The 21797-nt window shown below is 37.0% G+C and overlaps 1 protein-coding gene across 19 annotated transcripts in view; it reads right to left on the minus strand.

Moving 5' to 3' along the window:
* The window catches only part of VPS8 (VPS8 subunit of CORVET complex), a 303545-nt gene that overhangs the window by 238674 nt on the left and 43074 nt on the right, over positions 1–21797 (minus strand). For all 19 annotated transcript variants that reach the window (XR_008710494.1, XR_008710495.1, XM_055568849.1 and 16 more), the window contains 8 exons: positions 21615–21722; positions 15895–15975; positions 13415–13585; positions 5501–5575; positions 4253–4288; positions 3269–3359; positions 2796–2842; positions 1103–1192 (listed from right to left, as the gene is read on the minus strand). Coding sequence is in view for 17 of the 19 variants with exons in the window: in XM_055568849.1 (XP_055424824.1) it covers positions 1103–1192; positions 2796–2842; positions 3269–3359; positions 4253–4288; positions 5501–5575; positions 13415–13585; positions 15895–15975; positions 21615–21722 (699 nt within the window). In the remaining 2 variants the exon portion in view is untranslated. The remainder of the gene's footprint in view (positions 1–1102; positions 1193–2795; positions 2843–3268; positions 3360–4252; positions 4289–5500; positions 5576–13414; positions 13586–15894; positions 15976–21614; positions 21723–21797) is intronic.

A 21797-nucleotide genomic window follows, 5' to 3' on the forward strand; every position in this document is an offset into this window, starting at 1 on the left:
TCCTGCTCTGATACCCTCCAACTGTTTACTGCCGTATCTACTCTTGTCTTCCAAAGTTAAGAGCATCAAATGGAAACATAAAAAGATATGAGCTGTGTCTGCTCCTCCAACTCCAAAACCCTATATTTCTTTTAAATATGTCCACTAATGTGCAGAAGAAAAGTTATTTTGACTAGACTATTAACTTCAAGATAACAAGGAGCACACATCTTTTGCACGCTATCGTCCAGTGCCTAGAACATATTAGACCAGAGGTTGCACACTTTGACCCATGGGCCAAGTCCTGTCCACAGCCTGTTTGTGAATGGCTCCCAGCTATGAATGGCTTTTACATTTTTAAAGGGTTGTTTAAAAACAAGTAAAAAAAAAAAATCACATGGACGAACGTGTGACAGGGACCATATGTATCCCACAAAGCTTAAATTTTACCATCTGGCCCTTTTTAGAAAATGTTTGCTAACTGCTGTACCAGACCCTCAAATATTTGTTAAGAGAGGAGGCAGGGGGAGGGGAGCAAGACCTCAGAGTGAAGAAGAAGAAACAGATTCCCAACAAATATACTTTGAGATGATTGCAAACGGTAAATACTCTCATAATAAACACTGTGCAGATCTTTAAATCATTCCTTGACTTCTATTTTCAGAGTTTCAAGAGAAACTAAAGGTTTTTTTTATTAGTATATTTAAGAGATCATAATTTTTTGGCAATGTACCTATTCTTGAATCACAGGTGCTTCTAAGAGAACTAAATTTAAACCTTGGTAGTCCACTTGTCCAACAAGTCAACAAAAGTGTTAGTCATCAGCAAGGTGTAAGGTGTCGATTCACAGGTATGTACCCTCATACACATCCGTTCCTTCCATGAGGCACCAAGCACCTAAGCACTGACACCCCACAACATTTTACTCATCTGTTCCCATGTGTCTGTACACCTGTTACTTCAAAATTTAGTAACTGAGAATGTTCTACAAACCCTGTAATAAAGCTCTGAATACTGAAAAATGTTTAAGCAAAACATGAAAGTTCCATTCTCAAATAATTTCAAAGACCAGTACTAGACCTGTTCATAGTAATGTCTATTAGAAGCACTTGCAAATGTGTACCTGAAAATGTTGCTCCATCACTTGGATTTTTCCCTGGTCTGGGCATTTTTTTAGAGCTCGGTCTGCATAATGCAATAGGATTTCTACCATCTGTAAGGAAAACAGTAATTAAAATATGTCTCTAAAGCTTTTCAATACTTAATATATGTCATCTTAGTATATATGACCTTAAATAATACAGAATCAGGCTTGGCTATTTTATGAAAAAATACAATTTAAAATTTTAGTGGCTTTATTTCCCCATTTTTTAACCCCAGCCTAATTTCTTTCAGGCTCAGGGTTAGTACCAATTTGTTAATCTTTCCTAATAAATACCTCCAGGTTCCAGATGGCATTTGTGAAATAAAATGTTGACGTTTACCTCTTCAGTTATCCTCTACATAGATCTTTCCCTAAAGAACACATACAGGCAATTCTTCCTACCAGAAACTAAGAGAATCATTTACAATCTTTGGAATGACCAATTTCTGTATATGTTTTCTAAATGTTTATACTAATTTGGAATCTAATTTTTACCAATGCATTTGCACAATAAAAAGGGGGAGGAATGACAACAGTAAATGAATTCAGGCAAGCCTAGACTAGGAAAACAAAGCTAGTATTAAATATTAACATTAGCCATATTAATGCTAATTAACAGCTTAAAGCTCAACATTCAGAAAACAAAGATCATGGCATCCGGTCCCATCACTTCATGGCAAATAGACATGGAAACAGTGGCAGACTTTATTTTGAGGGGCTCCAAAATCACTGCAGATGGCGACTGCAGCCATGAAATTAAAAGACAACTACTCCTTGAAAGAAAAGTTATGACCAACCTAGACAGCATATTGAAAAGCAGAGACATTACTTTGCCAACAAAGATCCATCTAGTCAAGGCTATAGTTTTTCCAGTAGTCATGTATGGATGTGAGAGTCAGACTATAAAGAAAGCTGAGAACCGGAGAATTGATGCTTTTGAACTGTGGGGTTGGAGAAGACTCTTGAGAGTCCCTTCAACTGCAAGGAGACCCAACCAGTCCATCCTAAAGGAAATCAGTCCTGGGTGTTCATTGGAAGGATTGATATTGAAGCTGAAACTCCAATACTTTGGCCACCTGATGCGAAGAGCTGACTCATTTGAAAAGACCCTGATGCTGGGAAAGATTGAGGGCAGGAGGATAAGGGGACGACAGAGGATGAGATGGTTGGATGGCATCACTGACTCAATGGACATGAGTTTGGGTAAACTCCAGGAGTTGGTGACGGACAGAACGTGCTGTGGTTCATGGGGTTACAAAGAGTCAGATATGACTGAGAGACTGAACAATAATAATAAAAAACATCAGCCATCTTTGCTACCTCAGGCAATACAAATACTTGCACATATAGTATTTCTCATTATTACTTATCAGTTTATAACAAACGTCAGCATCCTATGGGCTACAATTAAGTTCAGAAACAATCCAGATCCCTGGGTTTTCTTCTTCCTCCTGTCTGCTGTCTTCTGGCTATTTCACTATTTATAATCTTCATTAAAGAGTGAGCAAGGGAAAAAAGAAAAGGCGATAAGAAGGAATTTACAAAAGCATTCACAGTAACACCAAGGAATTATCATCTGATATGCTTTTTTATACACTCTCTTCTTGACTGTAGTCATTCACCTAATCGCGTCCAAGATGTACCCCAGTAAAAACCCTATTAAAATACTCACCCGATCTGCAACAATAGCCTTTCGCTTACTGGCATCCCCTGATAATCCTGCCGAGAAGCAAAACCCAGCATAAATCCAAAGTTAATCCACATCTTCAGGAGTGAAACTGCTCTGGTCTTCTATTGATAACTTATGCTAACAATGATATAACAAATCTAGGTAACAAAATGTTGGGTAGTATGCCATAACAGGAATACCTCCCATCAACTGGACCAGACAGCATGTCAGTGTACTCTCCTTTTGTTCTAACAGTTAAGTTTTCCTTATGAAATGAATTTTAAAAGTGACATTTAAAATTCTATATCCTGTATTTGTCATTAACCTTTTTTCCTGAAAATCTGTAAGGTCTGATAACATCTTGCTTATAAAACACTTGAACACTAAGTCAAAAGTATTTTGTGAATGATTAATATTATTCATTTTCTCTGCTCCAGAAAAGCAGTACCTACTACACCAGTGTTCTGTTGACTTACCTACTACTGCTTTTGCTTTTCCTTCATGGAAAGACCATGCCAGAGCCAAAGCTTCTGTAAGACAGTCTTGTTTCAAGAGGTGATCCACTCTCTAAAATGAATAAATGAGAGAAACCACACCCCTTTGTCTGACCAATCACCAGTAAAAATTCCTATTCTACCTAGTGTCTTTACAGAAGTTGTTGCTTATTAGCTAAAATTATAATAACCACGTGACTATCTTATTTCCAAGGAAAACAATTTCATAAAGCACTGGATAGTACAGTAACTGTATAAGTTGGTAGAAGGAGCTACAGCCTAAACCTGAAAAGAGGAAACAGTTAGAATGTTGCTGGAGCAGAAACAGCTAATTGCCACAATATCCATTCAATCCCCCCTCCTTCATAACAAATTCCAAGTTTGTTTGAGATAGCAATAAACCTTTAGACAGCTAAAGGACATTTCTAAGACTCTCCTGTGGCCACCTGGGGCCATGTGACCAACTTCTGGCCAATGATAAGAGAAAGTGTTATTTGGACATTTCTGGATTGTGACCTTAAAAGGTCAGGGCCAGCCTTCTCTTCTGTTTCCTCCTTCCTGGAATGTGGACTTAACAGCTGGAGCTCCAGCAGTTATACTGGAACATAAAATGACCTTGAGACTAGAATCCATACACAAGAATGATGAATTTTTTTTTTTTTTTTATATAGGGTAGTATGACAAAGACCATGGAGCTGCCATATTAGCCATAGACTGTGTACGTCCAGACTGCTGTTACTGCTGCTGAAAGATCTTTTATACCACTGGTATTTTGAATTTTCTATATACATAGCCAAACCTTATCGTGAGTCAGTTTTATCAAATCAAGTATATGATAGAATGGCTTTGATGTACACTTCTGAAATTAAAAAGCACAAATCCAAATAATCTTTTTCTGCAAAGTCGAAAAATGCTAAGATGTGTGCAATTCAATAGTGCTAATATATAAAATTACTCTGAACTCACCTCCCTCCAGCTCCTCAGCATCATCACATAAACAGACTAGAAAACGAGAAGGAAATTAGACTTATCATCTCCAAGAGACTTACTTGAGAGACACATTTGTCTCAGTTCTACATCTCATTGTACATCTCTTTAAGTAAAAATATTTCATATTACACTTAAAAGTAAAGGGTCGTTCAAGAGCCCACATTAAAAGTAAAACAGGGACTTCCCTGGCAGTCCAGTGGTTAACACTCCATGCTTCTACTGCAGGCAGGTTTGCTCCCTAGTGAGGAACTAAGATCCTACCTGCCATGTGGCGTGGACAATAAAAAAAAAAGAGTACATCAAACATTTAAAAGTGAGTAAGTCTATAGTCCAAGGAGTTCATTCCATGGACAAAGAAGAAGAAAAATCCAATCTCCCAACGTGCTAAGCTTTTCCATGCTAAGTTAAAAAAAAAAAAAAAAACATGGAACAAACTGATAGACAACAAGCTTTAAAAAACAAAAACAAATTGATAAACAAAAAGTTAAAAAAAAAAAAGGACAAATTGATATACAAAAAGTTCCTATTCTAAGTCAAATATCTCAATGCATTTTATTAATAATATATCCTAAGCTGATCTAGGGCTTCCCAGGTGGTACAGTGGTAAAGAATCCACCTGCCAAATGCAGGAGACACGGGTTCAGTTCCTGGGTTGAGAAGATTCCCTAGAGGAGGGAATGGCAACCCCACTCCAGTATTATTGCCTGGGAAATCCCATGGACATAGGAGCCTGGCGGGCTACAGTCTATGGGGTCGCAAAGAGTTGGACATGATCGAGCAAGTGAGCACAAGCTGATTTAAGCTAAAGCACATCTTAATTACATGACAAATATATATGATAGAGTTATCTTCCTGGTCATGAAAACATAAATGTGAAGGAAGATTGAGAAAGTATACCTCTGAATAAAGAAAATAAGCATCCTATTATTAACCAGAACCTAAACAAAGGTAAAAATATAGTATGTCTAAAAGTAGAGGAAATTAATTAGTTGTACAGTACAGAGAACTATATTCACTATCTTCTAATAACCTATAATAAAATTAAGGGGCAATCTTTTAAAAAATTAGTTAGTTAAACATCATGATCATCTAACCCTTCAAAGTTTTCAATTACTGCTGATCAGTATTCACTTTGTAATGTACTGCTCTCTTTACCAGCAACCTCCTTCAGCCCCAACTCTCCTGACACAAACAAACGCCAAGTCACAAAGTGGAAGAACTTACTTTTGTTCCCAAATAAAAGATCTGACCACCATAGCTACTTATGGATTGATAGCAAGCCTTCTCTCCAACCAAAGCCTAAAAAAAAAAATTTAAAGGTAAAACACTACATGCATTAGAAGTCTCAAATTTTCAAGAATGTGGAATACAGAGACAATATAGTTTCATCCTGTAAGTGAGGGGGGGAAAATGTCAGTCCAGTGCCACTCTGTCTGTGGAAGTGGCAGAAAAGACAAAGTGCAAAATTACTCTTTCAGAGTAATGCAAAAAATGGAGGAACATGTCAACTTCTAAACCTGAAGAAAAACTGTTGCAACCTGCCCACTACCGGATGACAGGCAATCACTGCTTCTGTCAAAGAATAGGGCTAATTGAAATGATACCTCCAAGTTCTTTGAAATAAATATCAACAAAAAACACAAAAGTAAACAGGAAGATAGAGCAGTACAGTATATGAAAGTCAGCACAGCCCAGCAAATAGAAACAAGACTTACTGCCTGATAAATCTGGGTTGCAAATTTAGGCTCTGTCACCTACTAGGTGACAGAGTTTAAACAAGTTTCAAAGTTCTGACACTATGTTTTTCCATCTTTGAAAACCATGCAGTTTCTGAGAGGCTTAAATACAGTAGCATTTATAAATCTTCCAAAATATATGTGGTCAAGAACTGATAACTAGTCATTTTTCTTATGAAATTATAAAAATATATACAAAGGTAGACAGAATAAAATAATGAACCCAATGTATCCAGTAACTAGCTTCATTAATTATAAGCTCAATCTTGTTTCATCTATAATTCCCACTGACTCCTCTATAGCACAGTAATAATTCTGAAATGAATCTCAGATTTGAACATCTCATTTACAAAAATTCAGTTTATGCATAATGAATCCTTTTTAACATAACCACAATTTCCTTGACAGACTTTTAAAAATTAACAATCATTCCTCAATATCAAATATCTGATCAGTGTTTGGATTTCAGATTGCCTCATAAATGTCAAACGTTACTGAGATTTTTATTCTTTGTTTCTACATTTCATTTGTTAAGTCAAGACTCAAATAAGGGCCACACACTGAAGCAGGCTGATACATCTCTTAAGAGTCAGTGTGCCTGTATCTCTCACAGTCCTTTACTTCCCATGCAGTTTATTTGTTGAGGACACTGGAACACTTATTCATGGGAGTTTCCTACTATCTGAATTTTGCTAATGGCATCCCAGTGGAATCTTTTAACATGTTCCTCTGCTTCTATATTTCCTCTAGAAGATCAGAATCAGGGTTTTGCATTTTTTTTTAGTCTGGGTTTCTGGCAGTACCACTTTAAATTTAAGTACAATGTTAGTGCTAGGATTTTTGTAGATGTTCTTTTTAATCAAGCCGAAGAAGCTCCCTTCTACTTCTATTCCTAGTTTGCTAAGAATTTTATCAGAAACGGATACTGAATTTTGTGAAATGCTTTTTCTACGTCTTTTGAGATGGTATTATGACCTTTCTTTTACAATAAACTAACATAGTGAATTACATTGACTTGTGAATGTTAAACCAGCTGGGTGTGACTTGGATAAATACCATTTGATAATGATTCCGCTTTTCATACATTGCTGATTTACTACTATTTTACAGATTTTTGCTTCTATGCTCATGAGGTCATCGGTCTGTATTTTACTTTATTGCAATGTCTTCAGTTTTATTATCAGAGGTAAGCTGATATCATAAAAAGAATTATGTGCTCCCTTTTCCTCTATTTTTAAAAAGATTTTTATGTAAAATTGATATTTTTTCCTTTATTATAATAGACTTTACTAGTGACGCTATCTAAGCCTGGATTTTCTTTGCAGGAAATCAAACTAACATACAACCCCTTAGATTTTCATTTCTTCTTGGTCAGCTTTAGTAATCTGTACCTTTCAAAGAATTTTTCCACTTCATCTAAAATTGTTTAATTTTTAGGCATAAAGTTATATTATCTTTTTAACATTTTCAGACTACACAGTGATTTTATCTCTCTCATTCTGATATTAGTAACTGCACCTTTTTTCTAAATTACTCTCACTAGTGTTTTATCTATTTATCTTTTAAAAAAAACAAGCTTTATTTTCTTTGATTTTCTCTACTGTTTGTCCATTTCCTACTTAACTGATTTGTGTTCACTTTTGTTATTTCTTTTTAATATATTTCCAATTTATTTGCTCTTCTCTGTTTCTTTAAGATAGAGACTTAGGTTAAAAATTTGAGATTTTTTAAAGTTATTTAAAGCTATAGTGAAAGTAAAAGTCGCTCAGTCGTGTCCAACTCTTGGTGACCCCATGGACTATACAGTCCATGGAATTCTCCAGGTCAGAATACTGGAGTGGGTAGCCATTCCCTTCTCCAGGGGATCTTCCCAGCCCAGGTATCCAACCCAGGTCTCCCTATTGCAGGCGGATTCTTTACCAACTGAGCCAGCAGGGAAGCCCAAGAATACTGGAATGGGTAGCCTATTCCTTCTCCAGGGGATCTTCCTGACCCAGGAATCAAACTGGGTTCTCCTACATTGCAGGTGGATTCTTTACCAGCTGAGCTACCAGGGAAGCCCATTTAAAGCTATAAATTACCCTCAAACTGACTTATAGACCCCCGATTTTTTTTTACATTAATTTACAATATTGTGTTAGTTTAAGTGTACAGCAAAGTGATTCAGTTATTTTACATATATACATTCTTTTTCAGATTCTTTTCCCTTATAGATTATTATAAAATATTGAATACAGTTCCCTGTGCTATACAGTAGGTCCCTGTTGGTTACCTATTTTAGATACAGTAGTGTGCATATATTAATCCCAAATTCCTAATTATCCCTCCCCGCTCTCTCCTTTGGTAACCATGTTTGTTTTTCTATGTCTATGAGCCTGTTTCTGTTTTTGTAAATAAATTTATTTGCATCTTTTTTTTAAATTCCACATATGAGTGATATCATATGATACTGGTCTTTCTCTGGTTTACTTTAGTATGATAATCTCTAGGTACATTTATATTGCTGTATCTGGTATTCTTATAATTGAGTAATATTCCACTGTGTGTCTGTGTGTGTATATATAGACACCACATCTTCTTTATCCATTCGTCTATCGATGAACATTTAGGTTGCTTCCATGTACACACAACACATCGTGGCTATTGTAAATAGCGCTATGAACATTAGACTGCATGTATCTTTTTGAATGATAGTTTTTTCTGGATATATGTCCAGCAGTGGGATTGATGGATCATATGGTAACTATTTTTACTATTTTAAGGAACCTCCATATTGTTCTCCATAGTGACTGGACCAATGTACATTTCCACCAACAGTGCAGGAGGGTTCCTTTTTCTCCCTCTCCAGCATTGATTATTTGCAGATGCTTGGATACTAGCCATTCTGACTGGTGTGAGGTGATACCTCGTGTTGTTTCGATTTGCATTTCTCTAATAATGAGCAATCTTTCATGTACCTATGAGCCATCTGTGTGTCTTCTTTGGAGAAATGTCTTTTTAGATCTTCTGCTTTGTTTTGTGTAAAAATGCTGAGCTGTCTGAGACCACAGATTTTTATATGCTGCATCTTCACTTTCATTTAGTTCAAAATATATAATAACTTCCTTTGAGATTTCTTCTTTTGACTTATGGGTTATTTATAAAGGTGTTACTTAATTTCAAATATTTGCATTTTCTCCAGATTTACCCTGAAGATTCTTTCAACAATTTACTGTTCTTTGCTTTATGGCCTAGCATATAATTTATTGGATGCTCCATCTGCACTTGAGAAAGTTTGTAACTTGCTTTTGCTGGGTGGAATACTCTACAAATATCAGTTATATCAAATTGGTCAATAATTCTTTTTAAGTCTTCTGTATACCCTTGATGGTTTTCTGTCTGCTTATTCTATTAATTACTAATAAAGGAGTTTTGAATTTTGCAAACTCTAATTGTGGACTTGTCTGTCTCTCCTTTTAGATTTGTTATTGTCTCATATATTTTGAGGAGAAGGCAATGGCACCCCACTCCAGTACTGTTGCCCAGAAAATCCCATGGATGGAGGAGCCTGGTAGGCTGCAGTCCATGGGGTCGCTAAGAGTCAGACACGACTGAGTGACTTCACTTTCACTTTCCACTTTCATGCATTGGAGAAGGAAATGGCAACCCACTCCAGTGTTCTTGCCTGGAGAATCCCATGGACAGAGAAGCCTGGTAGGCTGCAGTCCATGGGGTTGCACAGAATCGGACACGACTGAGGCGACTTAGCAGCAGCATATATTTTGAAGGTCTGTTATTGGGTGCTTAAGCCTTTAAGATTATTATGTCTTGTTGATGAATTAAAATTTTTATCAATTTGAAATTTCTCTTTATCTCTGGCAATATTCCCTACTCAGAAATCTACTTAATCTGATATTAAAATAGCCATTCTAATTATTAGTATTTGCAAAATATGTCTTTTTCTTTCCTCTTACTTTTAACTTATCTATGACTTTGTATTTAATGAGAGCTTTTTGTAGACAGCATAGAGTTGGTCCTGCTTTTTTTAAATCCAGTATGACAATCCCTGCCTTTCAACTGAAATGTTTAGACATCTTCCATTTCCTATAATTACTGATATAGTTGGATATAGATTATCTTATTGTTTTCCCCCTTTACTACCTCTTCTTTTTTTATGCTTCATTAAATTTAGTATTTTTTAACATCCATTTTTTTTGCTACTATTGACTTATAAAGGGATACTTTTCCAGTGACTACTCTAGCATTTATAATATGCAGCTTTAACTAATCTCAGTCTACATTTACATAATATACAATTTGATGTATAATGTTAAGAACTTTACAGTACTATACTTCCTTCTCCCCACTCCCTGCTATGTACTATTTCCGTCATCCTATTACTTCTACATAGCATTAAGTATGTACCACAAAATATCATTACTTTTGTTTTAAATAGTCAACTTCTTTTGTTAAATGACAATATTAAGGTATAATTTACATACCATAAAATTCACTCATTAAGTATACAATAACATTTTATAAATGTACAGTTGTTCAACCATCGCCAAAATCCAATTTCAGAATATTTCCATCACTCCACAAAGATAACTTTTACCCACTTCCAGTCAATTCTCATTCCCACTCTTAGCTCCAGTTCTATTAATCTAATCTGTCTCTATAATTTACCTTTTCTGGACATTTCATATAAATAGAATCAAACAATACATGGTCTTTCCATATGGCTTCTTTCACTTAACACAGTATTTCTGGGGTTCACCCATGTTGTAGCATGTGTCAATAGTTCATTTTTGAAATTGAGGAATAGCATTCTACTACATGGACATGCCACATTTTGCTTATCCATTTATCAGCTGGTGGACATTTTGACTGTTTTGACTTTTTAGCTATTATGAATAATACTGCTATGAACATTTGTGTACAAGTGTTTTTGTGGCAATACAGCTTCATTCCTCTTGAGTAGCTAGCTAGGAACAGAACTGCTCTATCACATGGAATCTTTAATATTTTGAGGAACTGCCAAAATGTTTTCTACAGTGGCTGCACTATGTCCAACAAGCAAAATATGAATGTTCCAATTTTTCTGCATTGTAGTCAATAGTTGTTATTGTCTCTTTTTGATTACAGCTATCCCGGGAGGCATGAAGTGGTAACTCATTGTGATTTTGATTTGCATTTCCATAATGATTAATGATGTTGAATATCCTGTCATCTGCTTTTTGGCCATTTGGTGTATCTTCTCTGGAGACTACTGCAGATTATGGCAGATGAGAAATCTGCTCTTACACTTATTGCTGATCCTCTGCATTTAATGTGTCTTTTTCCTTTGCCTGCTCTAGTATTTCCTCTTTCCAATTCATTTGAATCAATCTGTTCATTTTACTTGTGTTTGGGTTCACTGAGCTTCTTGAAATTCCGAGTTTATTGTTTTGGAAAGTTTTTGACCATTATGTCTTCTAATTTTTTCTCTCCTCTCCTTCAGAGATTTCTACTACACATTAGGCTACTTCACGCTACCTCACTGGTCACTAACACTTTTTTTTTTTTTTAAATTTTTTTCTGTTTCATTTTGGATAGATTCTATTGTTCTATTTTCAAGTTCACTAATATCTTGAAAATGACTGTTTTTGTTTTTTGGTTTTTTTCCTTGATTTTTCTTTTTCCCCAGACAGGAGAGCAAATCCAGTCCCCACTATTCCATCATGGCTGAAAGCACAAGTTCAAAGTCTATCAGTGTTTTTAATAATCACTCAGACTGCCACCACCGCCACTATGCCGCAGTTGCCAGGAGTCAGGGAGAGCTGATTTGGGGGCTTTCCTGGTGGCTAAGACGGAAAAGAATCTGCTTTCAATGTGGGAGACCCAGGTTTGATCCCTGGGTCAGGAAGATCCCCTGGAGAAGGAAATGGCTACCCACTCCAGTATTCTTGCCAGGGAAATTCCACAGACAGAGGAGCCTGGTGGGCTACAGTCCATGAGGTCACAAAGAGTCAGATGACCGAGTGACTGACACTTTTACACTTCCAGACAAAAGAAACTAAGTGTGGGACAATAATTATTCTTAACCTAGTGAATTCTATTGAATTACCATTTCTTCTTCTGGATTTTCCTAGTTTCTAAATTCTGAAAATACTGGAAGACTCTTTCACATATATTTATGCTCTGAAGTTCTAATATCCCAGGGAGATTTGAGCAATGGCTAGATACTATGCTGTAGACACTCATAAATAAGACCTTCATTACTATTTTTTTCCAAGAAATTATACAAAGAAGCTCCACAAGAGTCTAAATTTCCTGCTTAAAGATTACTGACTTAGGAAACATGAGATCACAATTTCAAGTAATTTAACTGTAAACTACCTATGTAAATGGGCTTCCCTGGAGCCAATAGTGGTTAAGAGTGAAGTGAAAGTTGCTTCATCCTGTCCAACTCTTTGTGACCCCATGGACTATATACAGTCCATGGAATTCTCTAGGCCAGAATACTAGAGTGGGTAGCCTTTCCCTTCTTCAGGGGATCTTCCCAACCCAGGGATTGAACCCAGGTATTCTGCATTGCAGGTGGATTCTTTATCAGCTGAGCCACAGGGGAAGCCCAAGAATACTGAAGTGGGTAACCTATCCCATCTCCAGTGGATCTTCCCGACCCAGGAATCAAACTGGACCCCCCTGCCAATGCAGAAGACATATGAGATGTGGGTTGGGAAGATCCCCTGGAGGAGGGCATGGCAACCCACTTCAGTATTCTTGCCTGGACAATCCCAGGGACAGAGGAGCCTGGCGGGCTACAATCCATAGGGTCGCAAAGACTTGGCACACACACCTGTGTAAATTGCTAAATGCCATTGTCATTGCTTAAAATATAGTAAAATTAATACTAAAATAACTTTTAGGTCTTCCTTATCTGCAGACTCCTACATTTCATCTATCTCTCATTCCTAAAGAATTTTTCTCTCAAAGCTCTCTTTGCTTTTCAATGACCACAGTCTTCATACCTGTTCAAGTCTTTAGCAATTATCCATATACTTCCAAAGCCCTACAAGCTACCTGTCTCTGTAGTCTTTAATTCCTTAAATCCATCAGGCTTGTTGTCACCATATAAAACTTTCTAAACTATCTTGCTTTTACAATTTCTTTCTTATGAACTTTAAATTTCACTTCATTATTTTTAGTATAAAAGTTAAAATTCTTTGGTATTAGTCACACTTCTGAATAGAAGATAACAGGAATTATTGTTTTAATTCACATTCTTGAATACTTACAAATAAATTCACATCCACTTTAACCTAGTTAGTGGTTTTCAAAGAAACATCAAGACATAAATATAACTCCTCAGAATTCTTAAAATAAAACAACAAAATATTAAGTTTATCAAAACAATACTAAAATAATGGATCACCCTTACCAGTGCCTGGCTCACGTTTCCTCCAGTGGCTAGTGATTTGAAATGGCTGCTATTATAGACCAACTGAACTTCTGAGATCTCCACCGTTTCCAGTTCCTCCTGAGTTTGCCGATCAATCACATGCAACTTCTCTACACTGTCCAAGAGCACAATTGTGCGTGAGTTTATCCACTGTAATTCAAGCACACAGAAACACAAGAGTGAGGCCCATCCCACATCATCATCCAGGACGAGAAGAAAGCTTGGCCACTCAGTTAAATGACGTTGAGGACCTTAACCATTTAATCAATCAGGTGATGACAACACAATCACAGCAGGAGCTACTCAGTACCAGCCGAGAGAACAGCAGGTACACAGCATACACTTCTGATGGTATTAAAGTGATTCATAATGTAAAAGAAGGCTAACTAAGAGCCCTAATAGATATTATCAGATTAATTGTTTTTTATCAAATTTTTTTAAAGGTAGTACATTGACACAATAACTTAAAAGTGACCAACTTTGCATTTCTAGTGTTTCTGACATTAATCAAACAAAATGGCAAAACCTCATAAACCTAGCTGGTCAAAGAATGATCGTTAGCATTTAAGTATTACATATTTTAAAATGGAAACTATTTTAAAAATATATATTTCCTTCACCTACAAATTATGGCAGAGTTCTTTGCTCTTTTTTTTTTTTTTTTTTTGCTCTATTTCTGTATATAGTCTGAATATTTGTTAATGAGTACTATTACAATTTTTAAAGTAATAATAATGTTAAAATCTGCTAAAGGATGTCATTTTGATTAAATTTCTTGGGTTATATATAAAATTTATTTTCAAAATATTTTTTTGAAAATTCTCAATTCCTCCCCAAGAAATAAATGATGTCTTAAAATCTGCACAATTAGAATTCTAAATTAGCCAGAACAAAGTATTTCCCCTGCACTTTCTCTGATATTAGTTTTGGTTTATTTATATGATCTCTTCCCATGCTCAGAAATTATCTGCATAATCAAATAACAATCAAAAACAATCAAGTTGAAAATGGATCAATTTTTCTATTTTAACTATGCTACATGTGTATATACTTAATCAGTGTAGTGGCTGCCATAAGGGAAGGGTTTGGTTTTTCAAAAAAACATTGTCTCTCAGAAAACAGAGTTTGACACTCAAACCGTTTACAAAGAACTTTTGTAATGTGCTCTCTTGATTACTTTGAGAAACAAAGTACCATTCAGAAAAGACATTATTTAGCCTTGTACAAACTTAGTGCTAGCTTTTACAGGCTTTCAAAGGTCACCTGGTTAAGAGAAAGAATGACCAAGAATGTTAGCATGTTTAGCAATTATTCTTGGGATTAGACTCTCAGTATTTTAATTGCTGACATGTTGTAAACAAGCCTTTTAAAGGTAACTTACAAAGCAACGTGGTTAGGGGTCACATCGTGAATATGTCACAGGACAAATGAAAAACACCCACTGTCCTACTATTAGAATGGCTACTTGTGGTTGGGAAATTTTTTTCAGGGACAGAATCATATGCAGATGTTTACAGAGATGTACCTCAAACATCTTAAATGCAAGTGACGATGATGAATTCTAGACAAATATGTTAGACAATTCCACAAGGGATTCTGGTAATGACAAAACACTGAAGTCTAATACACATGGGAAGAGGTTGAACAAAATTATTTCATAAAATGTATATGGGAAAACAGTGTTATTTCTAAATCAAGTTTCTAAGATTTAAAAAGCAATGTGCAACTAAATTAATAAATCATCTATTATAAAAATTGATACGAAAGGAAATCATCTTTTTTTTAAAACCCAAAGGTTGCTCAGGACCAAAATGCATGGTAGAGAGAGAACCTGCAGTTTTTAGCCACAAGAAAAGAGTATCTCCTGAACCAATGAGGACATACTCAGAAGTACCAAAATGTGTTTACAAAGAAAGCCCGGCAATGATCCTGAAGAAATTATTCTGATCTACCCTTTGAGCTATTCAAGATATTAAAGAAAACTTTTGGTGATCTTGCCAGTGTTCAGCAGGCTGAAGGACAATAAAAATAATGTGTGGCATCACACCAATGTCAAGACTTTTTTCATTACAAGCAGGACTTCACTTCTGTCCACATTTTATATGATCCTAAAGGTCATGGTACTCTTGCCTGGAAAATCCCATGGACGGAGGAGCCTGGTAGGCTGCAGTCCATGGCGTCGCTAAGAGTCAGACACAACTGAGCGACTTCACTTTCACGCATTGGAGGAGGAAATGGCAACCCATTCCAGTGTTCTTGCCTGGAGAATCCCAGGGACGGCGGGGCCTGGTGGGCTGCCGTCTATGGGGTCGCACAGAGTTGGACACGACTGAAGTGACTTAGCAGCAGCAGCAGCAAAGGTCATGGTTTATGGCAAAAATCCTGGGAGCCTTAACAGAACATGGACTCAAAACAATTACATAAAGTAAATGGGGGTATTTCGTTTCAATAATACTCACAGTAAAGTTGATAAGGTCATAGTATAGGTGAAGATGCTTTTGCTTAGTAACATGTATCGCTCCAGATTCGTCTCTCTTAACCTGATGATGAAATAAAAACAACCTGAGTATCAGCTACTGTTTGAGACACTTTAGAAGTTTCTCACCTAGTCAATCCACCTAGAACATGATTTCCATTCAGAATATGGGTAAAACAAATACTGATAACTAAAAAAACTATTAAACAAATGAAAGAAATCACTCACAAGTGTAGGTAGTATATCAGGTATAATCCATGGTATATCTGGTCAGTGGCCAAGCTGTCAGTTTAGGCATACCGTTGTTTTAAATGCACCTCACTTTATTGTGCTTCCAGATATTGTGTGTTTTACAAACTGAAGGTCTGTGGCAACCCTGCGTCAATCTATTGACACCATTTTTCCAACAACATTTGCTCGCTTGCTTCCTGTCTCTGTGTTACATTTTGGTAATTTTTGCAGTAGTTCAAACTTTTTCAGTATTATTTGTTATAGTAATCCGTGATTAGTGATCTTTGATGTTACTATTGTAATTGTTTTGGCTTTTTTAAGCAATGAAGTATTTTTTAATTAAGTTATGTACACTGCTTTTTTTTAGAGATAATGTTATTACACACTTAAAAGACTACAATGTAGTGCAAACATAACTTTTCTATGCCCTGGGAAACCAATCAACTTACGTAACTCACTGCATTGCAGTATTTGCTTTATTGCAGTGGTCTGAAACAGAAACCAATAATATCCCCAGGGTATGTCTGTACTGGCAAATGTAATATTCACTCTGTTATACTCAGAACAAACTAACTTCATCACATCAATAACTGTATTTAGCCAGAGTTAAAGCATAAAATAGGATTAGTGGCATGGTGTAAAAAAAGTAAAACAAAAGTACATTAAAAGGAAAAAAAGGTGCTGCAGTGACCAAAACTAGGCTTTTCTGAAATACGATACTGCTGCTGCTGCTGCTAAGTCGCTTCAGTTGTGTCCGACTCTGTGCGACCCCATAGACGGCAGCCCAGCAGGCTCCCCCGTCCCTGGGATTCTCCAGGCAAGAACACTGGAGTGGGCTGCCATTTCCTTCTCCAATGCATGAACTAGTATAGCTCAAACAGCCCGAAATTTCCCAGAACTTCAAGTGTTACTATTTTATTTATATATGCATATGTATACACTCTATAACCTTCATCTGTCCTTATCATTTGTTCTATTTCTGCTCCAAGGCGACAGAGCACTGAAGAAGACAGACACAATATAGTGACCAGCCTGAAACTCACGACATTCAATTCAACTTGGGTCTTCTTGCATACTTCCCATAGCAGTGGTCCAGAAGTCCTTCTTTCCCTTTACGTCCCAATTCCTCTTTGCCTTCGAGTCCCATCATTTGTCAGATAACAAACAACTGAGACCATTTAATGTGAGCCCTTCATGTCCTCCCATCTTCACTTCCTAAGTCACTTCCCCAATAAGAAAGAAGGCTCTGGTGAAAGGAGCTAGATCTACAACAACATGTTTAAGAGCAAGTTCCACTGTTACAGCTGAGTCACCAAAGGTAAATCATTTATTCTTCCAGTTTCATTTGTAAAATGAAAATAAGAAAGCACCAAATTGTTCCATCTTACATATGTTGAAAGTGTTTCATAAACAAAAATATCAAGGCCAACATTAACTATTCTAAGATTGGCTAAAGTCCTTACTAAAAAAAATCACTTCACCTGTATAAACTCTGAATCCTACTCCCTCCATCACTGCTTAATATTACCCCTCCTCTGCTAACATATTTAATCACTTCTTTGAAAGGTCCTTTATCCTCTTGCTATCAGACAGGTTTCTGACTTATCCATCTTCAAAAAACAAAAATTTTCCCTTGATTTACTTCTTACAGAAAATTAAGAACTTTTCTCCTCTTGTAACCAAACACTGTACTCACTATTGTGAGTCTGTTCTTCTAGAAACCCATTTCTTTAACAACACTCTGTAATTCAGCTTCTACTTCAATTCTGCTGATAATTAGCCCTCTGAAACGTTTCCAAAAAGCTACTTCTTACGTATCTGGTGGCCTTGCCTTCAGTCTTCTTTGATCTCTCTTTGGTATTGGTATTACACTGGAATTGATGATGTTCTGAAGCCTCTCCTCCTCCGTCTTTTGTGTGATGCCATACTGTTCTATTTCCCCACCTACCTCCACATGCCTTTATAGGATCCTCCTTTCTATTGCCTTTGTTTTCCTTTTCCTTACACAAGTGTCCACCAACATTATGGATGCTCTCGCTTTTGATTTACACAGCTTCAACTACCTTCTCGATCCTGGAATTTGCATTTGCACCCTAGACCTGGATTGCCAGTCTGCCCAGAGAACATTCCCTAATATACCACTCAAGTCTCACCTTCACTTCCAACCCAACACTATCCTTCCCGAACCCTAACTCTTTGAATACGTCATGCTCCTAAAATACAAATCCAGAAATGCAATGTTTTATGTCCTTCAGTGCCCATGAAAAGCCTTGTCTTTCCTTCAAAATGCCATCCCTAACTCTCACTGCACCCATCCTTGTCTAAAGACCTCACTTGCTTTATTACAAGAGCAAAACCCTTCATTTCCCTCCAACTTCCTATAATCTGTTCTTTTTGCTATATCTACAGTGCTATTCCTAAAATGTCACTTTAATCACATCACTTTAATTACCTAAGAACCTGTGATGGTTTCCCCTTACCAATCTAGGGCAATTATTATACAATCTAGATCAGAGGTTAGCAAACTTTTTCTGTAAAAGGCCATACAGTAAATATTTTTGGATCTGCAGAGCATACAATCTCTGTCATAACTACTCAACTCGACCACTGCTGAGTTTTGCACTGTTGTGCAAAAGCAGCCATAAATAAGACACAACCAAATGGGCATGAAATAAAACTTCACAAAATCAAGTAGCCAGCCAGGTCTGGCCCACAGGCCACAGTTTGCCAACCCCTAATCTAGATCCATCCATATATTCAACTTTATTTTCAACAATAAGCTTCTCCCTGTTATTAATTCTAACATTTGTTACTGACTTTCTATATATTTAAGTACTGTCCTAGTACTTGGAATACAGCAGTAGGGTTAGTTTTAGACTTATGGAGCTTTCAGTCTAGTGATGAAGAAAAATGTTAAATAAGGAATTTTAGAAGTGCTGAATGTTATAAAAGAAGGTATTATGGATGTTTGTAGTGGGAAATGCTAACTGAGATCAGTAGGTCAGGGAAGGCAATGCTAATCATGAGCTAGGATACTGTTGAAGAGAGCACAGAGCTTTCCTGGCAGAGACGTTGGCATATGCAAAGACACCAAGGCCAAAGACATGGAAGCATCCTAAATGTCCATCAACAGATGAATGGATAAAGATGTGGTACATAAATACAATGCAGTGTTACTCAGCCACAAGAAGAATGAAACAATGCCTTTGCAGCACCATGGATGGACCTAGAGACTGTCATACTAAGTAAATCAGACAGAGAAAGACAAATACACGGTATCGCTTATATGTGGAATCTAAAAAAATGATACACGTAAACTTCTTTACAAAACCGAAACAGGCTCACAGACATGGAAAAGCAACTTATGGTTACCAAGGGGAAAGAAGGAATGGGATAAATTAGGAGTTTGGGATAAGCAGATACAAACTATTATAGATAAAAGATAAACAGCAAGGTCCTACTGTAAAGCACAGGAAATTATATCCAATATCTCATAATATCTACAATAGAAAAGCTGGAAAAGAATATATATATATAAACACTGAATCACTTTGCTGTACACCAGAAACTAACTCAATACTGTCAATCAACTGTATATGTCAATTTAAAAAAGAAATAAAAAGACACTGAGGCAAAAGACTAGCTAGGAAGCTATTTCAGAGCCTGGGTTAGAAATGCCTGTGGTTTAGGCTAGGGAAGCAGCAAGAGGGGAGACAAAAAAGGAAGTAAATTAGAGTCAGCAGAATGTGTGATGGAGCAGGAATAGAGAGAAAAATGCAACTAAAAGGCAACTCCTAGATCTCAGGCTGGAGAAACTAGGTGGACAGTGAGGCACTTGCTTCACTGAGCTAGGAAAACTCAAGAAGAGATTCCACAGGCACATTCTTATCTCTGTGTCTTCAGTTCATCTTATTTTCCCCAATATGTATATCCACCCCTCCTGTAGTATTTGCCCTGTACCCTTCATAAAGTCTTCCACAGCCTCTGTAATCCATACAAATCTCTTCACACTCTGAACTTACATCAAGTTTTAAATTCTCATCACATAGTAGAGTCCTTAAACTGTCCTCACTAGTAGCAAGGAACATACTGGTTTTGCCTTTCAAACCATATTTTAACCTATTTTAAAGAAGAAATTAAGTTTTATACGTCCTCCAATTGCCTCGTGTCCACTATAATGTAAAGGACATAGTAGGTGCTCAATGATACTTGCTTTCTAATAAACACACTACATGTAGGTAGGTAAGCCATTAATGAACTGGACATGGAACAACAGACTGGTTCCAAATAGGAAAAGGAGTAAGTCAAGGCTGTATATTGTCACCCTGTTTATTTAACTTATATGCAGAGTACATCATGAGAAACACTGGACTGGAAGAAACACAAGCTGGAATCAAGATTGCCAGGAGAAATATCAATAACCTCAGATATGCAGATGACACCACCCTTATGGCAGAAAGTGAGGAGGAACTCAAAAGCCTCTTGATCAAAGTGAAAGTGGAGAGTGAAAAAGCTGGCTTAAAGCTCAACATTCAGAAAACGAAGATCATAGCATCCGGTCCCACCACTTCATGGGAAATAGATGGGGAAACAGTGGAAACAGTGTCAGACTTTATTTTTCTGGGCTCCAAAATCACTATGGATGGTGACTGCAACCATGAAATTAAAAGACACTTACTCCTTGGAAGGAAAGTTATGACCAACCTAGATAGCATATTCAAAAGCAGAGACATTACTTTGCCAACAAAGGTTCGTCTAGTCAAGGCTATGGTTTTTCCTGTGGTCATGTATGGATGTGAGAGTTGGACTGTGAAGAAGGCTGAGTGCCGAAGAATTGATGCTTTTGAACTGTGGTGCTGGAGAATACTCTTGAGAGTCCCTTGGACTGCAAGGAGATCCAACCAGTCCATTCTGAAGGAGATCAGCCCTGGGATTTCTTTGGAAGGAATGATGCTAAAGCTGAAACTCCAGTACTTTGGCCACCTCATGCGAAGAGTTGACTCATTGGAAAAGACTCTGATGCTGGGAGGGATTGGGGGCACGAGGAGAAGGGGACGACAGAGGATGAGATGGCTGGATGGCATCACGGACTCGATGGATGTGAGTCTGAGTGAACTCCGGGAGTTGGTGATGGACAGGGAGGCCTGGCGTGCTGCAATTCATGGGGTCGCAAAGAGTCGGACATGACTGAGCGACTGATCTGATCTGATGTACATTCAAATATTTACACATACACATAAACCATTAATTGTTAGTCAAAGGAGGTGGAAATAAGAAATACACCATGAGGAGGCATGGAGCTGAGGGTTTTCCATGTTAATCACTAAAGCCTCAAAAATTAAATAGGTCACTCTCTTTCCAAAGAATTATGATAGTATATTTCTTTGAAACAATATTAAATTACTGGTGAATCAGAATGATAACCTATGACAAAGGACTTCAGCACAGATGTAGCATCATATTAGGACTTACCAGGAGAAAATGAACAACATCTCCTCTGCAGAAGGCTAGCATGGGATTCACGTAATTATGCACTGCCACGAAATGCCAGGCCAGCAGTGGAACACTGGAAGGATCCATCTGGGTAAGAAGGAAAAAAAAAAAAAAATCATTGTTAACACAAGAAGAATAAAGAGAAAACTCTGGTTTAAAACA

Source organism: Bubalus kerabau, chromosome 2 (assembly GCF_029407905.1).
Source record: "Bubalus kerabau isolate K-KA32 ecotype Philippines breed swamp buffalo chromosome 2, PCC_UOA_SB_1v2, whole genome shotgun sequence".
NCBI lineage: Eukaryota > Metazoa > Chordata > Mammalia > Artiodactyla > Bovidae > Bubalus > Bubalus kerabau.